Here is a 12,175-nt window from a genome sequence, read left to right as displayed (position 1 = left end):
GTTTAACACAAATTGTTTATGCATATATGTTTTAACAATTTTTGTAAGCCTTGTCACCAACCTTCTAGTGCAGTGGTTCTCAACCTTCCTAATGCTGTGACCCTTTAATACAGTTCCTCATATTGTGGTTACCCCTAACCATAAAATTATTCCTAAAACCATCAGAAATATGTGTTTTCCGATGATTTTAGGCAACCCCTGTGAAAGGGTCGTTTAACCCCCAAAGGGGTCCCGACCCGCAGCTTGAGAACCGCTGTTCCAGTGCATGCTCCACTTAAAAAATAGTATTTAGCTGCATATATTATTATTATTATATATGAAACTCTTTCCTTGATGCTGATGTAATTATCATTTGTCTGTGCTCATTCTTTGTCTTTTCACCAGTAAAACCATCCATGCCTGAAACAACTGCACTGGGCGCTGCTATGGCTGCAGGTGCAGCTGAAGGTGTCGGTGTTTGGAGCTTAAATCCTGGAGATTTAACTGCTGTAACATGTGAACGGTTTGAACCACAAATCAACCCAGAGGGTAAAAACTGCAACCAGTCTAGATACCAAACGGATTATTTAGTATAATAGCCATTAGGAAGTGCTACTTAAGACATCTAGGAACAGAATCTTTACTCCTCCTCTCCTTTTATCTAGAAAGTGAATTTCGCTATGCAAGATGGAAAAAGGCAGTGATGAAATCAATGGGCTGGGAATCTGCAGAGCCTACCAATGGAAATGGTAATATTACTTTTTTGTATTGACTTCATGCTTTATAGAAAATCCTTTCATATTGAGCCCAGCCTTTAGTAGTGGCAGCTATTCGTTGGTGTTTCTCTGGTGGATGATGGAGACTTTAGGCGGCATTTACTATCCCCTTGGACAGAAGAGGTGCAACAGCCTAGGGGAATGGCTGCCCCCCTCTTTTTTTTTTTTTTATTATTTTGCACACTGCTGTCCCTAAAGTTAATAACTTCAAAGACTCCACATACAAAAAGAAAGGCGTTATCAAGGCACATTTTGGCCTTTGTTTTCATTATTCCTTGCAAGTGCATACATTTTCAAGAACTAAATTTTTTAAGTTAAAAGGTTCTGATCATAAGATCACCAAGCCACAATACCATGCCAAAGTAAGTGCAGGCCCAGAATTAATGATGGGGCAGCATCTCTCTCCCCGTTACTGCTGCTTACACCACCACCATGCTATTTCCACCACATGCCACTGATTTTTACAACCAGCAGTATTGGCAAATTTGACAGCTATTGGTACCTCCTTCCCAGTCCCCAGCACAGATCTGCCCCACCACTAGAATTCTACTGACCTAGGCCCAGCCCTTTGAGGCCTTTCCATAGGGGTGCTCATAACTTTTTACCTTTGGTCATATTTTTAAAAGGCTGCCAGCGCTCTGCTTGCTTTTTTTTTTTTTGTGCAATGTCATCTGACACCAAGTTTTTGTCTCATAGTCTGATCTCCCCTGCTATTACTTTTATAGGGGAGAGAACTTCAACACCCTAACCAGGGGATCATAAGCAACATCCCCCTCTGATATTGCACCCAGTGGCCTCCCAGTAGGTGCCTTTTTAAATTTCTGGCTAGGAGGCAAGATTAGGAAGCATAGAGACACAGTTTTACTCCGCAGAGCCTCCTGCAGGCAGTCCATATAGGGCTACAAAATCACAGTAGTTATACACCTATCTGTGCCTATTTAGCATCCCCATAGAACATGCTTGTGTGTCTCAACAATACATATTACACCTAAATGTGGCTCATGGGTAGAAAAAGCTTGGGGATCCCTGCTGTAGAACAACTAAAATACAAAAATACCAAGTGAGTTATGAGAGTGCTCCAAGGCTTAGTAAAATGCAAGTAAAAAGTTAACTATTTTTGAATGCTTACCTATAAATTTGACAGCTACAGTACTCCTTTTATATTTATGAAAACCCTTACTGATTCAGTTTTTTTATACATGTGTCTCCGAATAAGCCCAAAACCAATCCTAATTCTGCAGTGGCTGGTGAGCCTCCTCCAAGATCACTAAACCATTCCTGCTGTCTTACTATATTGCAGAAGACTATTACTAATAGTTGCCTAATAATAGTATATCTTCTCTGGAACTTCTGAGCAGTGTTAAAAAAAAAAAAAAAAAAAAGTAATATTGATGTATGCTGTGGCTTACTTTTATTGACTACACCATTTTTTGTGTCTGCTATGGACTAGTTATCTAGGTTCCTTCTTTCACACCTGCAGTTACATGCAGTCCACTATAATGACTGTCTAACGTGTCACCCCATCGGTTAGGTATCTGACATTCTTTATAATAATAGTGGTCATTTTTCTTGAGTAGATATGGACATTGTCAGGCCCACTGAATGGCAATTAGAGGTTATGACAGATGCTATAGATGAGGAATATGGTTAAAAAACTGGCAAAGAGATCCTATAGCCTTATTACCGAAGCATAACATCAAAGTGTCATATTAAATAGTCTCTTACAATACAGCTCCTTGAATATTCTTCACTATTATGAATAAAGGATAACTTTATAATGATAGTTATTCAGATTCTAGAATTGAAATGCACAGCTTCAAGTCATGTATATTGAAAATTGCTAATAAGTCTCATAATTCTAAATATGTTCATTGGATATTGCACTTTACAGCTGCTGAAAACAATTTGTTTTGCATGTGACATTGTTGCCATATCACTCAGTTTGCCATATACATATAAAGAGCAATATCTTTTAACTGGCTTCTTTAATGTGCATTTTCATTATGCAAGAGCATTTGATTGTCTTTTTACTACCAGCTCCAGGCTGCTGGAATCTCTCATTATAAAGCTATAGTAAAGACCATTGAATAGGCATATTAATTGGACTAGATCACTCAACATTTAACCTCAGCTGTAATTAGACTGTTATGGATTTATAATTTAACTGGCTGAGTATTTTGTTTTATAACTTTATGACCTTGTTAGTCTGAGGTTATTATTGCAGTCTGTAGTGAGCACCCATTACGGAAATTATTTTGTTTGGCATACACAATACATACTAAACAGAATTGGAGAGCAGTGAGTGTCTCGTCTTTCTATAATCAGGTATTTAATTGCTTGAAAGGGAACTTAAAATGTTCTTACAAAATTAGTAGACAGACATTTGTCCCTAGAAGACAATCAAACCACCCCTGAAAACCAGCTGACAATTTCAGCCTAAGGGTATTGAGTAAACCTGTAAAGTCATTCAACTTTTATTTTATTTATTGATTATAAAAAATATTTGTCCTTCCTTGTACATATAATAAACATTGCTAATTTATTCACCACCTATGTTGGTAGAGAATTCTGTGCTATTCTGTATTGTTCTTTTGCACTGCCTGTGTGCTTGCCCTCCAAAATTAACTCCCGGTGAACCCCTGTATGTATCATATACAACACCCCACACCTTCATTACACCGGAGCATTTATATAATTAAAGAGATATTTGTTAGAAAGGAACACACACATGCAGAATTATACTGCTAAACAATGAGGTTTTTCATGTGTCACTACATGTTTTGGGCCCAGACACACTTTTATTAAGCTCAATAAAAAGGGCATTTGGGTCCCAAACATCTAACTTATCAGTAGATCGCATGTAGATCGCATGAATCACAAGTATTTCTGCTTCTGGTGCATTTACTATGATAAGCTTTAAAGGAATAGTTCAGTGTAAAAATGAAATTAGGTAAGATAGAATGTGCAAAATAAAAAATGTTTTCAATATAGTTAGGCAAAAATGTAATCTATAAAGGCTGGAGTGAGCAGATGCTCTGTAAGCAGATAGGAGTCCGTAACCAATCAGTAGCTTGAGGTGGGGCCATATGGGACATAACTGTCCCCCAAAGACACTGATTAAGAGGTTAGAGGGCAGAAAGCAGGAAGTAAAGTTATGGCTATTATCAGGCCCGGATTTGTGGAGAGGCCACAAAGGCCCGGGCCTAGGGCGGCAGAAGTTTAGGGGCGGCATGCCACCCCGCCGCAAGAACATTTTTTAATTTTGCTCCCATACGGAGCAGTCGGGACCTCTCCCCACTGCTCCGTATGGGAGTTAAAAAGAGCGTTCGCGCATGCGCTGGCACTTTGCGCATGCGCAATGGGGAGCTGGCGCTTTGCGCATGCGCACTGGGGGCGCGTTCGCGCATGCGCATGGGGGACTCCCACAGGGGCGGCCTCTGGGCGCACCGAAGAGAAATCCGGCCCTGGCTATTATGTTAGATATCTGCCCACTCCAGCCTTTATAGATTACATTTTTGCTATATTTTAACTATATTACAAATATTTTTCATTTTGCACAGTCTATCTAATTTTCCCAGTTTCATTTTTACACTGAACTGTTCCTTTAAACCAGCGGTTCTCAATTTGTGGGTCAGGACCCCTTAGGGGGTTGAACGACCCTTTTAAACACATATTTCCGATGGTCTTAGGAATAATTTTATAGTTGGGGGTCACCACAACATGAGGAACTGTATTAAAGGGTTGCGGCATTAGGAAGGTTGAGAACCACTGCTTGAAGCCATATGTATTGATCATAGGTGTCCGTTACGTAAATAAATTAAGCATTTGCACTAGTTTAGGAACATGTAACAACTGATATGTATCTAGCTTTAATTGATGTTGGAATGGAGAAAGCAAATATCTGATTGGATGCTAGGTTTCACTTGTGCAAAGTACATGTGAAGATTTAAACTTAAACTAGTTTAGATTGTTAATTAACCCCTGTGAAAGTGTCAGCTATATAATATGTAATTATTGATGCCATTTTTTTTTCAGTAATATAAAAATGATGCTTGTCTTTTTTTTTTTTTTAATGATTACTTGGGTTTATCATAAAATATATTTGAAGAAAGACTGCAGTTGCAGTAGATGGGAGTAAGGCTGGCCAGTTAATACACATCCATTGTTAGTGCCATAACATTACACATTATTGGGGGAGCATTTACTAACAATCGTTTTTTTACAATACAATTTTGTCCTGGACAAAATGCAATTTTTTGTGATTTATTATGCAACAAAACTACAACAAATCTGAAAGGAAAAATACAGCACTTAAAATCTGTGAAGATCATGTAGAAGTCAGTGGCAGATGTCCTTTATACCACTGGAAGATCTTTCTTTGCTTCGTGGCTTTTGAGGTTTTCTATTTTTTTGAAGCTTGCATTTGTGCAGCGTACCTGTTTTTGATTGGGATTGAAATTAGTTTAGTTGTAGTTTCTAAAACCACGAAAATGAGAAAGTTGATAAATGGGCCTCCTTGACTGGAATTCTTTGATTCATTTTTCTGGCTGTTACATCCGCTCATTTAATGTTCTGGAAATAATGTGCATGCTGTGAAATTCTGTGATTCATCTATCCCTTATCCTTTCTTAATGTTCCCTCAATCAAAAACACAAATTCATGTTTTGTTTTGTCTTATTTGTTTGTTTGTTTTTGCTATTTGAAGGGCCTTTACTTAAAGGGAATTTTTATCATAGAATCTATTTAAAGAATTACCTTAAAATGTTGGGTGAAACATATAGTTTTCCCTGATAGTAGCCAGATATAACTGCTTTTTATTGGCAGTTCTTAGCAAAATTATTAATTTGTTATGTTGCATGTAAATTCTCTTTTACTGATTTTTATTTTCCGAAATGTCTCCTTTATTGCTCTATCCCAGTGCTGTCCAACTTCTATGGTGCCGAGGGCCGGAATTTCTCTAGCATACATGGTGGAGGGCCGCTAATGGAAGCCAGTTTTGACCACTCCCCTTTTTGAAACCACACCCACTTCAAACCACACCTATTTTATCACAATGGTGGTAGTGCAGCAAAATCCCAAATGCTTGGTCCTTACTGTGGGAATATCAACCATCATTCATATGTGAAAGAATTATGTCATATTAAGATACCGTTAAATTCCATATGCCTCCTCCTCCCCTGTGGATAGCAGAGCAACCCCCAGTACATAATTACACACCTTAGGGACCATTTAATGGCTATTTCCAACTGCTAACAAACTCCCACAACAAACCCCTGCCAGGTTCACCTCCCACAAGCAGCATAGGGCAAGCAGAGTATGGCACACACAGGCAGCACTCTGCCTGTCCTATGCTGTCTGTGTGTGCCATACTCTGCCTGTCCTACCCTGCCTGTGTGTGCCATACTCTGCCTGCCCTACCCTTCCTGTATGTGCCATACCCTCCCTGACCTATGCTGCCTGTGTGTGCCATACTCTACCTGCCCTATGCTGGCTGTATGTGCCATACTCTGCCTACAGTACCTATGTCTGAGGTGTGAAGAAGTGAACAATGGGAGTGATTACAGTCTGAGCCTGAGGTGTGAACACTGCAGGGGGTGAACAATGCAGACATTAAAAGGTGTGAACAACACAGGGGGTTACATTTTTAAACAATACAGAGGGATTACAGCCTGAATCTGAGGTGAGAACCATGCAGGGGGCCAGTTAATCACAGTACTGATACCATTTAATGCTTACTCAAAGGTAAGCCATCAAAGCAGCCAGACAGGTGGGGGGCCACACAGAGGGGGGTCGCGGGCCGCCAGTTGGACAGCACTGCTCTATCCCATTACTGTGCAGAAGCTAGTAAAAAGACTAAAAATAATACAACATGTAATAAATGATTTTGAAATTGTTCATGGAATCAAAGCAAGAAATCATACCTAAGCGGATCAGTCTGCCTTTTTTGCCAGCTAAAGCCAAATACAGACATTCCAAGCTGGGATGTGTGCTAGTTTGTACAAAATATAGCAGTGCACTAATATAGATTTTTTTTTTGTTTTATAAAATGCCCTGGGGTTTGCTAGGTTTTCTTCTGGTTCTTTCTAGTCATTTGTCTCCAGTCATATTTGAATTCACATTGCTTTAAGGGGAATAATAAGTCCATTAGGCATATGCAAAATAAACTAAAACTGGCGAGAAACATGGCAGCAAGGTAAAGGGCTGGAATCAGAAGATAGAGTGATTTGATAGTCGGGTTTTCAGGAAGTATGTATGTAAAGCTTGGGGCTATGCTTTTCATAAGCAGTTTTCTGACGAGATTTCACATCTCATAAACGAATGATCATAAAGTGTCATCATTTAGCTAATTAACTTTATGATGCTAGCACTGATTTTAGGAAATAGGTTGTTTCCTGTATAGTCTGTTTTTATTTCCTTAAAAACAAAACAAAAAAAACCCTGAAATATGAATGACTGGAAGAATGAAGAGAGAGATCCATTTTGCTAAGGTAAACCCCACTGGCCACTGCAGTTATTGCCAATGAGCTCTGGATTCCATTAGCTTGGAATATTTGTACTTGTCTCGTTTACAGCTTGTTCTACTCTTTTTCATGTTAGTGCCGTCACTCATTAATTAATCTTGTTTTATTATGTCATTGACTTTGATCTCTCACAATAATCGCTGCTTGTAATTGTCTTCCCCTTTTGTATCTGTGATTGATTCTTAACTCAAATATTTTAATTTTTATATTTTCTTCCCCTGTACCTTGCTTGACTGGAATCCTGTTCTACTGGATGGCTCCAGGTGACTGTAGTATCTTCTGTAGTCTTCCTCTGGGGTTTTATATAGTGAGTAGCATGGTATTATTAATCGGAGCAAAGTACATCTCAGGTCAGTCCTCCTTATTCATATAGTTTCTAGTGCAAGGATTCTTTGCTTTTGCATATATAATGTCTACATTCAATAGCATATGTTTTAATGACCAGAACCATATAAAATATGTCTGAATACTTACATATTGATTTATAATATATTTTTGTTGTTGTTGCCTTTTGCATGTTTGCCTGCGTTTTTTTTTTTTTTTTTAATACTAAGGTACTTTTGTTTGCTATGCATATATGTAGATGCTTGAATGGATTTGCAGCATTAATCTTAATATAAGGAGTGTGTAGTGGTTTACGTGCAGATTGGCAACACTTAATGCAGCAGAATTTTTAGTCACGTGTACTAATTTATTAATATGTTGTATTAATTCAATATATAAAATGGTGTGAGATCAACTGTAGCCCCAAATATATACATTTGGGGGAACTTGTTATAATCGTTCTGTGGGGATGTGGGTTAAACAGTCAGATATAGATTTATTCTTGAAGTGCAAAGCTGAATATCCCCAGATAAGAACAAAGTCTATCAATATTGCGCCAAATATTTCTAGACACGGTCATGGAAATTCTGCTTCATGCTTATCTGTATTAATAGTCTTTTGCCACAAGATGGAGCCCACTCTCAAAGTTCATTCTGACTGATTCAATACAAAATGATGTCTTTTAAGTGCTGCAGTCTATGGTGCAGAAATACAATTAGGTCATTATGGTTGTAAGGTGCGGTGTATTGTTTAATCAGGTTTACCAGTTGTCTTTCACATTCAATTTACTTCTAATGCAAAAGACAAGTTCACTCTGAAATCAGTAAGACATGCATATTAATTGCTATAATTATTCCAAAACTTGGGATGCGTAATTGCTAATTAAGTCAAACACTGAAAAAAAAAATGTTCTGTACGGCATGGTATTTTCCTGCCTTCCTGTGTAGTCTTACTAGCAGCAGAGAAATGACATCATTCTAAATGGTACTGGTATATTTTGTTCAAAGATTGATCCCTGGGTCTGGAAATAGTCAAGTAAAATGTATTCCTTATTCCATTAATACCTTTAAATACACGGTGGTGCGGTGGTGCACCATAGGTACTTCTGAGCAAAGCCCACCTCTGCCAGCTTTGGCTCTCATTTGAAGGCTGAAGTTGTAGTTTAACAACATCTGCAGATCTGCTTACTTATCAACGGTTCAATTCACCTGTGAAATAAGCCTTCTCTAAATGCTAAATTTTTGCCATTTGTAAATATCTTTGCTAAAGTGTTGCAGCGCAATCCATAAGAATCCTAGTGATTGTGTGTCATTTTCCAAACAATTCTAAATGTCGCACCTTGCTACATACAACAGTTGGCAGGAAATTGTGCCATACAGATGCATTTATTGAACTGATAGAACATCAGTTAAGATGCTGATCTTTCTCATAATCTAGACCCCTTATTTACCTCTGTAGAAACATGGCCATCACAGACCTGTAGCTATATAATTCTTTATTTCAGTGCTGAACTGGTGTAGGAAAGGGCATCCTCTTACATTTGCAGCTATTTAATAATGTTTCATTAGCTGGCTTCGGGACATGCATTGATTTCTGACAATGGAAAGCTCTTGGCCATCAGTAAGTTGTGTACGTGTTGTCATACACTGTTATGCAGGAATTTGCATATTAGCTTAATTGGAATGGCACATTCAGCACACACAGCTTTAAAGCCTTGTACAGCAACGTTCCCACAACTCATCAGTCCACACTCTACTTCAGAGGTTAAATAAGTGCTCGATAATGGCCAAGGGATTTCCCAAAAAAACAACAGAACAAATGGAGATCATTTTTTTTCCTTAAGAGGGTGGCATAAGTGTAAATAATAGATTACAAATTAGTACTAGCAATAGATAATTATTAATTCTTGCAAGTGTAAACTTCTTAATGTAATATTTGTATTTTACTCCCTCTATTTATTGTAATATATGTATTTTCCCCCTTTATTTTTTAGGTCTTAATAAATAACCATTCACTGGCCTCTGCTCTTTTTCGGTTTTATGTTGCCAATAAGATGATATGAATTCCTGCTGTTGCACGCTACATGACAAGGGTAGAATGAAGGAAACACGGTGTTTAATCTTATTGCTTCTCTGTATAGTTGTCGGTCAGAAGGGCACTTCCTGTGCAACACTTGTCGCCGTATTTGTGGACTGGACACTGCAACCAGTTGTTTCACAGTGACACTATGATGGGAAAGAAAAGGGTTTGGATGAGTAGATTATTCAATTATGTCTTAGAAGGACTGACTTGCACTTTGGAGATTATAAATATCCTCAGAATTATTAATATACATTTTTTCAGAAATGTAATGATAAAACATGTACAGAGATTTTTGAAGGTTTTTTTTTTTATTTTTAAATGAATGCACATTTTGTTAATAGTGAAATCATTTCTAACTTAATTCTGTTAAAATGCAAAATGATGGAACTGAATTTTATTTAAAGAAAGTCACCAGTTGTTTGCATGCACCATTTAAATGCTTTATGTTTTCCAAAGCTTCTGTATTGTTGTTGCTGGAGAACCAAATACAATTAGCACAGTGTTTCATTAATAATTTATTTTACATATAATTACAGCCACTTAGATGCAGTTTTCCAATTTCTTAATGTAAAAAACTCTTTTGGGGTCTTTCTTTCCTTTGTGATAAATTTATAAATCATGCAGAGATCTTCTATAAAGGGACATATACATTCTGTTTCACTGGGGATGCCAAAAGATTAGGAAGCCCACCCAAGGCAATAGATCAGTAAGTTTTTTCCCTAGGTCGGCGCTCCTTTTAGGTGAAAACTGCACTGGCCTGTGGAAACAAACTGTTTCTTCATTGTGCCGACTTTTTTCTTATCTCTCCTAACAGTGTCCCAGGCGTCCCTTGCAACAATCCCTGTTTGCACATGTGCAGTAAAGTAAACCCACACAATCTACTTTACTGTGCCAGTGTAGAATGGCAAAGTGAAGATCTCTGTTAAGGAGATGATGGCACAGGGTTTAGTTGGCTTTTCCATGGGCCAGTGCAGTTTTCTCCTAACAGGAGCACCCAAGGAAAAGCTTAGAGATCTATTTCTTTGGTGGGCCCCTAACATATTGGCACCCCCAGTGAAATAGACTTTATATTTCCTTTAAAGGAAAGGTTTTAATTTAATCTGCAGTACGAAGTGTTTGTCTAGAATGATGGTTTAAGAACTTAAAGGGGACCAGCTCCATTATCTGTATAAAACTTTGTTGTTTTAATTTAACTTCAGATTATGCATATTCCTGACAAAAAATTTAATTTATTTTTTAAATTAATATATCATGCCTTATAAAACGGATGCAGATTGATTTCAAAATGTAGACAAGCTGAACATTATAAATGTGAATGGATGTGCAACCAGTTTCTATTTCAGGCATTACTGAAGGTTAGGTGATTGCAGATAGTTATCCACCTTGGTCTGTTGGTCAAAAAGTCCTGTGTGCCATTGCTTTTGAGAATCAGGTTCCCAGTTACCTAAGTATAACCATATACTGTTGTGTACTCCACAATTTTTCTTCTTTTCATTCCCATTCTTAACTCAAATAACTTTCGCATTAGCATACACTAAATTGCTCTCATTGAGTTGTCATTCTCTCACCAGCATGCAATATATCTCTAATCTGATTAAAACCGTATAGACCATTTTTGGATCCCTTTTGTTTTACATTTTCCTTATACACTTCACAGATATCAGATTGGTAGAATACTGGGAGATTGGTAGAATAATGTTTTCTCTGTCAAAAAACATAGGTTTAAAATAACTGATACCTTAGTTACTTTCACAGAGAAGACTGATTGTGATATTGGTCTCCCTAATTAATGAAAGTCAATTATTTCTACACCAAGCATCACACTGCCAGAAATGGGAATGCTGGGAGCTGTATGGGCGCTGTCATGTAGAACCTACATATGTTTTTTTATGATCCTAAACTTATCTCCTTTAGACAATTGTTGAACCTCCCTAATGGTGTCTGTTGGAATTAATGTCAATAAATATTTTCCTTTTCTGATTATTTTGTCTTTTATTTAAAACAACCACAACCAATTCTGAAAAAAGAGTAACTTTATAGACCTAAATCTTGTGTCACAGTTAATAGGAAAGACTATATCAATAGCAATGCCAGGATGCAAGTATGGACAAAATGATTTACTGCAACAGAATGATGTAATCACATTTTGAAAACACTATTTTTATTATGTATTCCAACATTTTGGCCACTAGTAAATTAAACCCTATATGCCTATAGTAGTGAAAACAGAGCCCAAAATGTGGCCATGGAAACCATAGTAAACAAGTCCATATCAAGTGGAATAAATAAACTTGAAAATAAATGATCATATACATTACAGTTGACCGATAACACAAATTATAGTTGAAATATTAACAAAGGGAAATGATAAAACTATAGTTAAACAGAAAAAAAAAAAAACATCTATTCTTGGACCTCATTAATTGTGCAACTACTCAAAAGCGGATCGCTATTGAGTGGGGGTTGAGCCCCTCTGCCTCCCTACCTACAACC

General features: G+C 37.5%; 1 protein-coding gene across 3 annotated transcripts in view; it reads left to right on the top strand.

Moving 5' to 3' along the window:
• Positions 1–11,663, top strand: part of gk (glycerol kinase) — a 52,333-nt gene extending 40,670 nt beyond the window's left edge. For 2 of the 3 annotated variants that reach the window (XM_012956242.3, NM_001097398.1), the window contains 4 exon segments: positions 385–528; positions 645–728; positions 7,540–7,626; positions 9,594–11,663. In XM_012956242.3, the coding sequence (XP_012811696.1) occupies positions 385–528; positions 645–728; positions 7,540–7,626; positions 9,594–9,607 (329 nt within the window). In that variant the 3' untranslated portion in view covers positions 9,608–11,663. 3 annotated transcript variants of the gene reach the window in all.
• The last annotated feature ends 512 nt before the right edge of the window (positions 11,664–12,175 follow it).

Source organism: Xenopus tropicalis, chromosome 2 (genome assembly GCF_000004195.4).
Source record: "Xenopus tropicalis strain Nigerian chromosome 2, UCB_Xtro_10.0, whole genome shotgun sequence".
NCBI classification, from domain to species: domain Eukaryota; kingdom Metazoa; phylum Chordata; class Amphibia; order Anura; family Pipidae; genus Xenopus; species Xenopus tropicalis.
Note: the sequence above shows the minus strand (reverse complement) of the source record. Positions and strands in the feature narration are given on the sequence as shown.